At 46.7% G+C, this 14,222-nt stretch overlaps 1 protein-coding gene across 1 annotated transcript in view; it reads left to right on the top strand.

The window, feature by feature from the left end:
* Positions 1-14,222, top strand: part of LOC106607863 (ENAH actin regulator) — a 61,592-nt gene that overhangs the window by 19,870 nt on the left and 27,500 nt on the right. The window contains exon 3 of the mRNA XM_082976170.1: positions 7,111-7,183. Within this exon, the coding sequence (XP_082832296.1) occupies positions 7,111-7,183 (73 nt within the window). The remainder of the gene's footprint in view (positions 1-7,110; positions 7,184-14,222) is intronic.

Genomic DNA, 14,222 nt, shown 5'->3' on the forward strand with positions numbered 1-14,222 from the left:
CTAGTGCTCTGTAGGGGCTGTTAGTTCCGAGGCTAGGGTCTAGTGCTCTGTAGAGGCTGTTAGTTCCGAGGCTAGGGTCTAGTGCTCTGTAGAGGCTGTTAGTTCCGAGGCTAGGGTCTAGTGCTCTGTAGAGGCTGTTAGTTCCGAGGATGGGGTCTAGTGCTCTGTAGAGGGTGTTAGTTCCGAGGCTAGGGTCTAGTGCTCTGTAGAGGCTGTTAGTTCCGAGGATGGGGTCTAGTGCTCTGTAGCGGCTGTTTGTTCCGAGGCGTTGGCAGAGCTCCATGATGACCTCATCCACAGGTGCCAGCTGGCCTGGTCTGGAGCTCTATAGCCCCGGTCGCCTCCCATAGCATTGCGGCTGAGCCAGAAATACAATGTTTACCTTCTCCTATGGAGGAAGGGGACCTGCGCTGCGTCCACTTATGGCCGTAGTGTTTCCAAGCAGAGCGTCTTTTATTAGGTGATGTTACGTCAGACCTGAGCTGAGGCATCCAGCCTGGTGTCGGGTGCTGCGTCTGTGTCAGTGGCCCTCCCTGGAGTAATGGAGATGGCAAGCTCTGCTGCTGACATCCCTGCTAAGGACAGGGGAGGGGGGGGGGGGGAGTAGAGGGGAGAGGTCACTGTCCTACCGTCACCTAGACCCCCTGTCTCCCCCTCTGCCCCAGAATAAGACCCCACCTTGGAAAGGTGCCAGGGTTTGTGGGTAGTGTATATTGCCTGTCCCGTCCTTACATTTGTCTACATGTCTGTACTGTGTGTCTGTCTTCCTATGGGAGACGGGAATGGTTGCACTGCAGTCATTAATATTCTATCACAGGCCGCCTGCCGTCGCAGACAGCTAGACTCCTCTAAAGCTGTTTTTGTAACCGTAAAGGAAGATGTTCTGACATGCAGCACCTAGCATCATCCATCACAACTGCTGAACCTGATTGGCACCCCAAACTACAGTGAAACTCTTATAGCCTAGGGATAGTGAGCCTGGGGAGTCAGGGGGGCCAATCATCTGTACCCTGATGACTCTTTGTTTTTCTCCCAGCTCCCACACACCATACATCTGTCACCCTGTTAACAGTAGCAGCACACCATTGCACAAATGGGGAAGCCATTGTTTAGACACTGCATGTTTGTGAGTGTTAAAGCTGCGAGACTCTCCTGACTCCTCTGGGGGGATTCATTTGCGGGTTGCACGCAGTGTTACAGCAGTAGTGTTGGGGTTGAAGTAATGAGACAGGCAGCTAGAAGGTGTTAATGTCACTCTGGGAAAGTGATGGAACACTTGGGGATGCATTACCTCTCTGTTGTTGACACATATATTTGGCTTACATCTGTAAGGTGAGACTAAGAGAATCAGCTGATGTTTTGGTGGAGATGAAGACTTGTTTTGGTCCTCTTGTTGTTACTTAGATTATTGATTGGTGGAATTAGATTAATTGGAAATGAGCAGAAGCTTCTCAACACATTATACTATAATGACTTACTACTGGTCACTAGAGAAAAGGACTAATGCTTCAACATGTATTTGCCGCTCTGATACCAAAGCACACTGAACAGTAAACAATATTAACAGCCCACATTTCTAGCAGTATATTGGACCAGAAAATGCATGTGGAGTGGAATGATAATTGTTCGTTTTGCCAAGTCATGTGTAATTTCACTCTGAGTGCCTCCTGCCTTGGGCCTGTCAGCAGAATGTAGAGGACTGTGGGTAATTAGACTGGGCCTGTGGTCTCTCAGGTCAGTAGGGAGCCAGCCTCCCATCTCTCAACATGATTGATCAATAACCATTACCCGAGATGGCCTCCCAAAAAGTAATTTTGGCTCACCTTAAGTACATCTGTCATAATTTCCTCTCCAACTTTTTCCTGGTCCTCTTCATCAGTAGTATGTATAGGCTCTACCTGATCCTCTTCATTAGCACTATATATAGGGCTCTACCTGGTCCTCTTCATCAACACTATGTATAGTGCTCTACCTGGTCCTCTTCATCAACACTATGTATAGTGCTCTACCTGGTCCTCTTCATCAGCACTATGTATAGGGCTCTACCTGCTCCTCTTCATCAGTAGTATGTATGGGCTCTACCTGCTCCTCTTCATCAGCAGTATGTATGGGCTCTACCTGGTCCTCTTCATCAGTAGTATGTATAGGGCTCTACCTGGTCCTCTTCATCAGTAGTATGTATAGGGCTCTACCTGGTCCTCTTCATCAGCACTATATATAGGGCTCTACCTGGTCCTTTTCATCAGCAGTACGTATGGGCTCTACCTGGTCCTCTTCATCAGCACTAAGAATAGGGCTCTACCTGGTCCTCTTCATCAGCACTATGTATAGGGCTCTACCTGATCCTCTTCATCAGCACTATGTATGGGCTCTACCTGGTCCTCTTCATCAGCAGTATGTATAGGGCTCTACCTGGTCCTCTTCATCAGCACTAAGAATAGGGCTCTACCTGGTCCTCTTCATCAGCACTATGTATAGGGCTCTACCTGATCCTCTTCATCAGCACTAAGAATAGGGCTCTACCTGGTCCTCTTCATCAGCAGTATGTATGGGCTCTACCTGGTCCTCTTCATCAGTAGTATGTATAGGGCTCTACCTGGTCCTCTTCATCAGTAGTATGTATAGGGCTCTACCTGGTCCTCTTCATCAGCAGTATGTATAGGGCTCTACCTGGTCCTCTTCATCAGCAGTATGTATAGGGCTCTACCTGGTCCTCTTCATCAGCAGTATGTATAGGGCTCTACCTGGTCCTCTTCATCAGTAGTATGTATAGGGCTCTACCTTGTCCTCTTCATCAGTAGTATGTATAGGGCTCTTCCTGGTCCTCTTCATCAGCACTATGTATCTACCTGGTCCTCTTCATCAGTAGTATGTATAGGGCTCTACCTTGTCCTCTTCATCAGTAGTATGTATAGGGCTCTTCCTGGTCCTCTTCATCAGCAGTATGTATAGGGCTCTACCTGGTCCTCTTCATCAGCAGTAAGTATGGGCTCTACCTGGTCCTCTTCATCAGTAGTATGTATAGCGCTCTTCCTGGTCCTCTTCATCAGCAGTATGTATGGGCTCTACCTGGTCCTCTTCATCAGTAGTATGTATGGGCTCTACCTGGTCCTCTTCATCAGCAGTATGTATGGGCTCTACCTGGTCCTCTTCATCAGTAGTATGTATAGCGCTCTACCTGGTCCTCTTCATCAGCAGTATGACTGGGTCATGATGACTCATCCCCACAGAGCCCCATCACACAGGTCCCAGGTCAGCAGTCCAGGGAACAGACCGAGGCAGTGATTTACGTCTTCCTGACCCAGGAACAGTGAAGTAGGAATAGAGAGACACTACAGGGGCTGGAACACAACATGGCTGTTTCACAGAAAGAGGACAACCTCCGAGACCACCCTCATCTCCTCCTCTCTTCCTTTCATCTCCTCTGTAGATCTGTGTGATGTAACAGGGAGGACACCAACACATGTCATTAATTAGAAAAGAACACATTAGAAGAGAGCCCATCAGGCTGTTTGTACAATACCTTCATGGTCCGGTGGGGAAATGCACCAATGCAGTGTGATCAAAGGAAAGCTCTGGTTTCTTGTTTGTAGCTGTTTCTCTAGTATACATCACTCTTCTTACTTTGTGTGCCACTTTCTGTGTCTCTGTTTCCATTTCTTTATGTCTTCCCTCTGGGTTTTTGAGTTGGTTTGTGTCTAGAATTGATACACACACGGTGTGATGAGGTGAAGGGCGCAGGGGGGGACAGTTCTCTGCCCTTCGCCCATGAATAATTGATCAAGACCAGGAAGTGCGCCGCGCAGACCAACCGGAGCGTGGGACCACATCCTGTAAATACCTCCCTCTCTCTCTCTCCCCCTCTCTCGCTCTCTCTCTCTCTCTCTCTCTCTCCTGCCTGTCTGCTGTGTGTCTTATTGACCTGAGCATCCACGTAGCCCTGGCTCCAGGCGTGGCGTACTGTTAGTAGCAGCTCGGGGCGCTGTGTGTGTCCAGAAACATGGTGCTCTATCTGAGCTCCCAGGACTCTGCAGATGGGGTGGCTGCCGGCGGAGCCATGATGCCTGGGACTGAGTTTGGGACTGGATCTGGGGTTTTAGTTGGTACTGGGTCTATGGCTATGGTTAAGACTAGGTCCAGGGCTGTGGTCGGAGCACCTAAAGATTGCCTGGATGATGGACTGTGGCACTATATCTGCTGTCAGAAGAGACCTGCAGTCTCCCTGCCATCATGTAGGTGTGATGATGCTCTCTCTGCTCCCTGGCTCAATGGGACTTCTCCTACTGTTACACTGGATTTGTGTGTGTGTGTTTGTGTGCACGTTTGTTTTGTGAGGTATACCTCACTTTTTGTGGTCCTAGGCCTTTTGAAAAAGCGATCTTACCATTTGTAGGTTTCTCAGTCCAGTGACACATTCTCGGGCATTAATCAGAGATTCATGTATGGTCTGTATTTCTGTAACGGGGAAGTCTTGATTAAACATTGGTAATTTAACTGTGGATGCACTGTTGTCGGGCTTTATCCATAGACAATGCTGTTAGAATGGATTGTAAAGCCATGCAGCAGAAGTATTTCAGTCCCAGTATGGGATCTAATGATGTGAGAGGATTTAAAAGAGGAGGAAAACTCAGTGCCTATCTTTATAGAGACTAAGTGCTGTTGGGTGCCGGCCAACCGGGAGTGCTTTTGTCTTACCTGGCTCTGAATACTCTGAATACGGCTACAGAGGCATTTTAGGCACAGATCCACCCATGTCTTGGGGGGGGGGGGGGGGGGGGGGTTACATAGAGGGGTAGGAAGGTGGTGAAGCCTGTTGGTTCCATTTTGTGGAGTGAGTTGTTGACTGTAATGTACACAGACACACACACACACACACACACACACACACACACACACACAGACACCGTGGCTGTGTTGATGGAGGGTGCGGTCATCCTGGACTCATGGGCTGTGTCAACATATAAAAAGAAGCAGGACTGATGGTAATACAGTAATGCTGTGGACAGAGGATGGAGCAAACCTCACCCACACTACCCTGCCTGATGCTATCTGCTCCAGATGGCTAGCTACTAACCTAATACTGCTTGATTTAGTGGTTGGAAAAGGAAACTGCTTTATTATTAGGTTTGGGTGATTTGTTCCACAACATAAATCTAGACATTATAGATGAGAGCTGGAGTTTCTTTACTGTTCAGTGCTGGTGTACAGGAAGAAAACACATTTCCCCATGTAGCTACTTATTGTTTCTCATTACATAACGGGATTATCTGAATGCATTGCTCCTAGTCCCATGTCCAAAATTAATTTAGCTCAATTTCTAACTCTCTGCAAGGGGAGTGGCCCTTTCACAACACTGTTATTGTCCAGACAGACACCCCATCTCAGGCCTGCTGCGAGTCATGCTCTGGGTGACTGGTGTTGTTTACACTGGGATCTATGAGAAACTACTTTATCATCGGCCAGGAGACCGTTTCTCCTGTGTTTACAACTCTGTTTGGTGAGAGTGACCACAGCGCTGAGACTGTCCGTCACACATTTCATTTCCCCTCTCGTTATAACAGGCCTGGGATCAGTTTCTGACCATTTCCCTGCTCACACAGAGCACCACTGGCAGTCATTGTGCTGCAGCCATCATTACCCAGACACTGGAAAAGATTGTTATGGAGTGAGTGGTATCTCTCGCTGTCTTCAATCTCTTCCTCTCAAACCCATTTCCACTGTTTCCTGCTGTTTAGGTTGTGTAGGCGAAGAAAACGGACAGAAAATGTCAGCTCAGCTCAGCTCCGTCACATAATTGTCTATACTCTGTACCTCCATACCTGGTAAACAGGTCCCCTCTGGGCTCCAAGGGCCCCCCCATCACCTGTTGAATGCTGCATTGATCCAGAGGCCCATGCCAAAAGAGGCCAGGCTGGGTCTATATGAGCCTTTTAAAGGATCCATTTTCTTTTTGTATGACCAAATCTCTATTTTTGATGTAAATAGCATGTTATTGAAGGGTCCAGACACCTTTTTTGTGATTTCACTTGTTTTTGATCAACTTACCCCAAAACAGCGAATCACTTCCTCAGTATGGGAGCCCTGAAAAAAACACACCAACAAAGGCTCCACTTTATCCAGAACATTATATTCCATTTTGTAGCAGTTCATAGGTGGTATATGCTTGTTCAGCAGATCGGCTTGTTGCTGAGGAGTGTAGAGGCCTGTAGCTGGTGGTTGTGGTGGACTGTCACTAGCAGGTCTGGTGTAGGGACAGAAGGTTATATATGAGTCACTGCTGCCAAACCTTTCCAGATAAAATCCTTATTCTTCCCTCAGATCTGGAGCCCTCCCTCTACTCCTCGTTGTCCCTCTCTCCGTCTGTCTGGAACAGCATATCAATGTATCACTGCTCGACACAGACACTAGTCAGACAGAATACTGACAGCCTCTGAAGATTCTTCTCTTTTGGGCAGATCCAAGCCCACTTCCATCTATACTCTCTTAGTCTGGCCATCACCGTAGAGGCTTTTCACCTATCAAACGTAGGCTTCAGTGAATCACTTAAAACCCCTTTAGCATGTATACCTTTTGTCAACAACAATATATATTTGGTCCCTGACACGTGGAGCTCTCTCACTGATTGATTGTGTGTGTGTTTGTGTTTTCTTTCGATGGCCTTGTCTCTACAATCCCCAGATAATCAATGGTTTTGTCACTCCATGACCCTTTGGCAGCGGTCCAGTGCCGTCAGTGGATATGATTGCTGATTGGTTGGAGTACCTTTGAGAGAAGGCTGACGGACAGCTCTGGGAGTGGATCAGACATTAGGTCACAACCCAGCCGGCCGACAGTGAATTATGCTTAAAAGGATCGGTCTGGCCTGAAAAGGAGAAGGAAAGAGAGTTTAGGAGGAGGTCATTGAAGTGCGGTTTGGGTTTGATGTATCCTGATTTTGAAAGAAATGAAAGTCTCAAACTTTGAAAGAAATGCTGAGAAACGACTTGGTGGAATAGAAATCAGACTACATTGACGGCAATGTTTAAGAGTTGAGATTTGAGTCAAAAGCGACGAGTCCAGAGGCCGTTTTCTCCCAGCAGATGTATGACCATCTCTGTGTTCTCTCTACAGGCCCCACGTTGCCAAGACAGAGCCCCCAGGTTCAGAATGGACCTTCGCCAGAGGACCTGGAGATGCAGAGAAGGTAAGATCTAGGCCTACAACGCCACTGAACACAAGAACACTAAACAACGCTATTCCTTAGCCCAGTGACGTTACACACACACTTCTGAGTAGAATTCCCTGTTTGAGGTCAGTGTTTCAATCAAATATGAGCCAATCGGACAGTTGCCCTGCTCGACAGTGCCTGCTTGCCTAAATATACTTTAGAGTTGATATGGACGGTTTTGGTCTATTGATCCCAAAGCATGTCATCTCTCCAGCCTCGCCACTCCCTCAGTCCCCTCCCATATTAACCAGGCAGGCGGTGGAGACTTTGGTTGCCTGCAGGCGGTGTTCTCTAACATTTTTATTAAACGTTTTACCTTTTACTTAACTAGGCAAGTCAGTTAAGAACAAATTCTTATTTACAATGACGGCCTACACCGGCCAAACCCGGACGACGCTGGTCCAATTGTGCGCCGCCCTATGGAACTACCAATCACGGCCGGTTGTGATACAGCCTGGATTGTGTAGTGACACCTCTAGCACTGAGATGCAGTGTCTTAGACCGCTGCGCCACTCGGGAGCCCAACATTCTTGTACCGGGAGAGGCTGATGGTTGCCAGTTTGTGTTCAGGCACAGCGGCAGACAACCCTGGAGTAGAGTAAAGCAGGTCTGGGTGGGAGGATGATGAGGGGGGCTGTGACTAGCAGGCTGTAGCAAACAGGCACCACATCAGTGTGTCCGGTGGAATCACAAAACACTTATCCCCTGCTGAGTACAATGGTAAACTTACAGCACAAGGTTAGGAGCTGGCTTAACTCTGTGTGTGTGTGTGTGTGTGTGTGTGTGTGTGTGTGTGTGTGTGTGTGTGTGTGTGTGTGTGTGTGTGTGTGTGTGTGTGTGTGTGTGTGTGTGTGTGTGTGTGTGTGTGTGTGTGTGTGTGTGTGTGTGTGTGTGTGTGTGTGTGTGTGTGTGTGTGTGTGTGTGTGTGTGTGTGTGTGTGTGTGTGTGTGTGTGTGTGTGTGTGTGGCGTGCGTGCGTGCGTGCGTGCGTGCGTGCGTGCGTGCGTGCGTGCGTGCGTGCGTGCGTGCGTGCGTGCGTGTGAGAGAGCGAGGATCTGAAATGGACTGATACTCAGAGGCCTTCTTAATGAAAAGCTATTCTACAGCGAGCCCCTATCACTCTTAGGAGACCTCGGCTAAGGCTTTCTCTCCACTAAAAACCCATTGCTCTAAATCCTCTGAGCCTCCCTCCTGCTACACGCATGCACACTCCCTGACAGGTAGTATAGGGGGAGAGTGTGTGTGTGTGACGGTTGTAGTGTAAGCGGCTGGTGGTGGTCAAGGTGCTGTACTGTACTGTGTTATGAATGATGAATAGAGTTCTAAATCCTGGTATGGCAGCAGGCAGCAGTATATATTGTCTGCATCTCAGACTGTAAAGGAATTTTGAAGTTAAGATGGAGAGACAAGGTTCTCATTATGGTAACTGGTTCTGTGTGAGTCAGGAACGTTTCAATCCCAGACACCCTGCCCATGGGATTTTTAATTTAACAGTTTTACAGTCAAAAGATAAATCATCCATGACATTTTTTTGTTAATCGGCCTAGATTTGGTTTCTTATGGACAATTAACTGTGAAGATTGTTCAGTGAGTAAGAAAGAATTTGAAGATTCTGTGTGTTTGCGTACGTCTGTTTGCGTGCGTGTGTCAGTCCGGTCGGTGTGCATCTGGCCTTTTTTTTGTCTCTTTGTGGTCCCTTCCTGTCCCCTAATGAAACCTGCCACCATCGTCCAATGATTTATGACTCCTCCAACACATACACTTTTAATGAAATGAATCATCTTGTTTCAGCAGGCTCACTGAGACACCAAGGCATGAGGCTCAAAGTGCTGTAAGGACACTTGGTCATTTAGTTGGCAACAGTTTATTGGTAGCGACTGCCTTGGGAATATGTCATTGTGGTATATTGTATGTTTGAAAAACCTCTCATCATTCATACCCATCCATGTTAGACTCAGATGAGGTTACATAGAGTATATCGATCTCTGGTTCATATCCTGTACTTTATCAGTTTAATGGCCTTGTTCTTAGTGTTACACAGGTGTGCGTGGGTGTGTGCGAGTTTGTACTGGAGAACAAATTCATGAAGTGATTTGTTTATGTTGGAGCCTTGTAAAGTCGACCTGGCCCGCTCTCTGCCATCTGAAAGTCGTGAACTTGTTTCCTGACATGGATTTGATATTAACCCTGTCATTAACAAGCTGGATTATTGCTCCATGCTGACATGGATTTGAAATTAACCCTGTCGTTAACAAGCTGGATTATTGCTCCATGCTAACATGGATTTGATATTAACCCTGTCATTAACAAGCTGGATTATTGCTCCATGCTAACATGGATTTGATATTAACCCTGTCATTAACAAGCTGGATTATTGCTCCATGCTAACATGGATTTGAAATTAACCCTGTCATTAACAAGCTGGATTATTGCTCCATGCTAACATGGATTTGATATTAACCCTGTCATTAACAAGCTGGATTATTGCTCCATGCTAACATGGATTTGATATTAACCCTGTCATTAACAAGCTGGATTATTGCTCCATGCTAACATGGATTTGATATTAACCCTGTCATTAACAAGCTGGATTATTGCTCCATGCTAACATGGATTTGATATTAACCCTGTCATTAACAAGCTGGATTATTGCTCCATGCTAACATGGATTTGATATTAACCCTGTCATTAACAAGCTGGATTATTGCTCCATGCTAACATGGATTTGATATTAACCCTGTCATTAACAAGCTGGATTATTGCTCCATGCTAACATGCGGCGCACACACACAGGGAGGGGGGTTTGAGAGGTGGGTGCCCTGGTCCTAATAGGCTTGTTGTATGATTACCTTGTCTAAAATACTTACAGTATACATTCAGACATATGCCTCAGGGGGAAAACATTTTCACCTTTTTCTCCCTGTAAAGAATGTCCCTGGACCGTTCTGAATGTTCCCTGGCTGGTGCATGACCTCATACAAAGACATACCCGACATAGCAATGTGTCCGTCTGTGCCATAGTGCCCTACTCTAGTGTTAGAGGAAGCATTCCTTTACTGTGAGTAGTAGGACGACTCCTTGTAAGGATATCTGACCTGGTCTTTGTTGCTCTTCCAGAAACACAGAAGGCCTGAATGTGTTCAAAGGAGTTCTTTTAGTGTGTGTAATGGATCTGGCCCTGAGCCTCCCCCTCATTCTGACTCTTCTGTTCTGTTCCGGCCCTCGTCTATATTTAGCTGTTGCAGTCAATGTAACTGGCCTGGGTGCTTAATGACTGATGTCATCCCTGTGACGCAAACTCACTACAATCCTGCCCGACCAACCCTGGAAAGATGGAGTGGAGGGGGATGGAGGGGGATGATTACTACACCCTCGCAGGCTCACACACTCATCCGTACTCTCTCAAAAACACGCACGTGCAGAAACACCTCCACACAAGGATGCAAGCACGCATTGGTGAACACGCGTGAGCACACACACACACACACACACGCAAACACTTACATTTCCATTGAGAGGTCTGTTTACTATCAGGGGACAGACTAGTACTTCCAGCCCGACCCTGAAAGTGTTTTATTTTTACTAACAATTTTGTTGGTCTATAATTCCGCCTTAGATTTATCCTGAAGGTCAGGCATGCCTAACCGTGAGCTCACACTCTAATCTTTAGTGATAGGTGTATTTTAAAGGTCACTGTTGTTTTCTTCCCTTTTATAAATAACCCCAATGATTAAATGACTGTCTGTTCATAGTAGCTTTCCAATACACCCGTCCATCATCGAGCCTTGTCGTGGAATAGCCTAACACCACCAGGGTTAAGAACTGTTCTGTGGTCAGTGCTGGTGACCCTTCAGTAATGCAGAGGTCCAGTTTGGTCGTGTTCCAGAGCTGATCTCTGCTCTGTGGGTCTCTGCTCTGTCTACAGTTGAAACTAGTACTGTCTGCAACACTACACCTGGCTGCTTCCTCTCTGCTTGGAATATCTTAATGAAATACTGATGGCCAAGGGAACAGACGTCAAATTAAAAGGAGGAAAGGAGTGAGAGAAGGATAGCGAGCAGAAGGCCCAGCTGTTGACTCATAGCTCCAGCTGGACAGACTAGTGGCGTGGACTCAGCCAAACGGCTCTCTCACTACTCAGCTATGGCCTCAGGGCAGCACAGGGTATCCCAGTGTGTGTGATTGAGTGTACAAAACATTAGGACCACTTTCCTAATACTAAGCTGCACCCCCTTTTGCCCTCAGAACATTCTCAATTTGTCAGGGCATGGACTCTACAAGATGTCGAAAGCGGTCCACAGGGGTGCTGGCCCATGTTGACTCCAATGTTTCGCACAGTTGTGTTAAGTTGGCTGGATGTCCTTTGGATGGTGGACCATTCTTGGGAAAACTGTTGAGCTTGAAAAGCCCAGCAGCGTTGCAGTTCATGACACACTCAAACCCTGTTCAAAGGCACTTAAATATTTTGTCTTGCCCGTTCACCCTCTGAATTGCACACATGCCCAATCCATGTCTCAATTGTCTCAAGGCTTAAAAATCCTTATTTAACCGGTCTCCTCCCCTTCATCTACGTCAATAAGGGATCATAGCTTTCACCTGGATTCACCTGGTCAGTCTGTGTCATGGAAAGAGCAAGTGTTCTTAATGTTTTGTACACAGTGTATGTGTGTGAGGGGAAAGAGCAATAATGTTGAAACCTTCGTTTACAGTACGTCCAACAATGACACACAATTCTTGAATGACCACATGAAATCAGCCCTGGTTGTTTGTATATCCATCTCTTCAATCCATTCTGTGCTCTGTCATGCATTGCTATGTCTACTCTGACTATTTCTGTCATTTGTTTTTTACCACACAATAAATAAATATTTAGTTTGCTCTCCTCGGTCAGAATGTCGCTGGTTGTGGTTTCCAGAGGATTACACAGGCAAAGACGTGGATTTTGTTGTTTTTCTCATTACCCCCAATCCTAAATCCTAGTCCCTCTGAAGACACCACAGACACCACAGCCATGGGAAGACTGTCAGACGCCTCTCTAAACGTACCCGAGATTCCCAGTATGAACCTACCGTTAGATAAAAAATACATGAGGTGGAATAATGGGGTATATAAATAACTGGTGTGAAGCAATAGCAGGTTGGCTGCAGCGCTGTAAGTGCTGAGACAAAAGGCTGATATCCTTCATACTGATGCAGGGAGATTGGAAATTGAGGAGCATTTCTTTGCTGCTTGACATTGAGATCACACAGTAATAGTGGTGGAGGGATAGCACCAAACACCTGCAGCGGTGGCAGACTAAACTCTGAGTGTACAAAACATTAGGAACACCGTCCTAATATTGAGTTGCACCCTCCTTTTTTGCCCTCAGAATAGCCTCAATTTGTCGGGGCATGGACTCTACAAGGTGTCAAGCGTTCCACAGGGATGCTGGCCCATGTTGACTCCAATGCTTCCCACAGTTGTGTCAAGTTGGGTGTCCTTTGGGTGGTGGACCATTCTTGATACACACAGGAAACTGTTGAGTGTGAAAAACCCAGTAGCGTTGCAGTTTTTGACAGACTCAAACCGGTGTGCCTGGCACCTACTACCATACGCCGTTCAAAGGCACTTACTGTGCATTCGGAAAGTATTCAGACCCCTTGACTTTTTCCACAATTTACAGCCTTATTCTAAAATGGATTAAATTGTTGTTTCCCGTCATCAATCTACACACAATACCCCATAATGACAAAGTAAAACCTGTTGTTTAAAAATAATGGGCAAATGTATAAAAAAAACATTTACTTAAATATTCAGACCCTTTACTCAGTACTTTGTTGAAGTACCTTTGGCAGCGATTACAGCCTTGAGTCTTCTTGGGTATGACGCTACAAGCTTGGCACACCTGTATTTGGGGAGTTTCGCCCATTCTTCTCTGCAGATCCTCTCAAGCTCTTTCAGGTTGGATGGGGAGCGTCACTGCACAGCTATTTTCAGGTCTCCAGAGATGTTTGATCAGGTTCAAGTCTGATCTCTGGCTGGGCCACTCAAGGACATTCAGAGACTTGTCCCAAAGTCACTCCTGTGTTGTCTTGGCTGTGTGCTTAGGGTTGTTGTCCTGTTGGAAGGTGAACCTTCGCCCCAGTCGGAGGTCCTGAGCACTCTGGAGCAGGTTTTCATTAAGGATCTCTCTGTACTTTGCTCCGTACATCTTTCCCTCGATCCTGACTAGTCTCCCAGTCCCTGCTGCTGAAAAACATCCCCACAGCATGATACTGCCACCAACATGCTTCACCATAGGGATGGTGCCAGGTTTCCTCCAGATGTGATGCTTGGCATTAAGGCCAAATAATCCTAAATTGGTTTCATCAGACCAGAGAATCTTGTTTCTCATGGTCTGAGAGTCCTTTGGGTGCCTTTTGGCAAACTCCAAGTGGGCTGTCATGTGCCTTTTACCGAGAAGTGGCTTCAGTCTGGCCACTCTACCATAAAAGCCTGATTGGTGGAGTGCTGCAGAGATGGTTGTCCTTCTGGAAGGTTCCCCCATCTCCACAGAGGAACTCTGGAGCTCTGTCAGAGTGACTATCGGGTTCTTGGTCAACTCCCTGACCAAGGCCTTTCTCCCTCGATTGCTCTGTTTGGCCAGGCGGCCAGCTCTAGGAAGAGTCTTGGTGGTTCCAAACTTCTTCCATTTATGAATGATGGAGGCCACTGTGTTTTGGGGGACCTTCAATGCTGCAGACATTTGTTTGGTACCCTTCCCCAGATCTCTGCCTCTACACAATCCTGTCCCGAAGCACTACAGAAAATTCCTTCGACCTCATGGCTTGGTTTTTGCTCTTACATGTACTGTCAACTGTGGGATTTTATATTGACAGGTGTGTGCCTTTCCAAATCATGTCCAATTAGTTTAATTTACTACAGGTGGACTCCAATCAAGTTGTAGAAACATCTCAAGGATGGTCAATGGAAACAGGATGCACCTGAGCTCAATTTCACATCTCATAACATAGGGTCTGAATATTTATGTAATAAGG

Source organism: Salmo salar, chromosome 06 (genome assembly GCF_965601325.2).
Source record: "Salmo salar chromosome 06, fSalSal1, whole genome shotgun sequence".
NCBI lineage: Eukaryota > Metazoa > Chordata > Actinopteri > Salmoniformes > Salmonidae > Salmo > Salmo salar.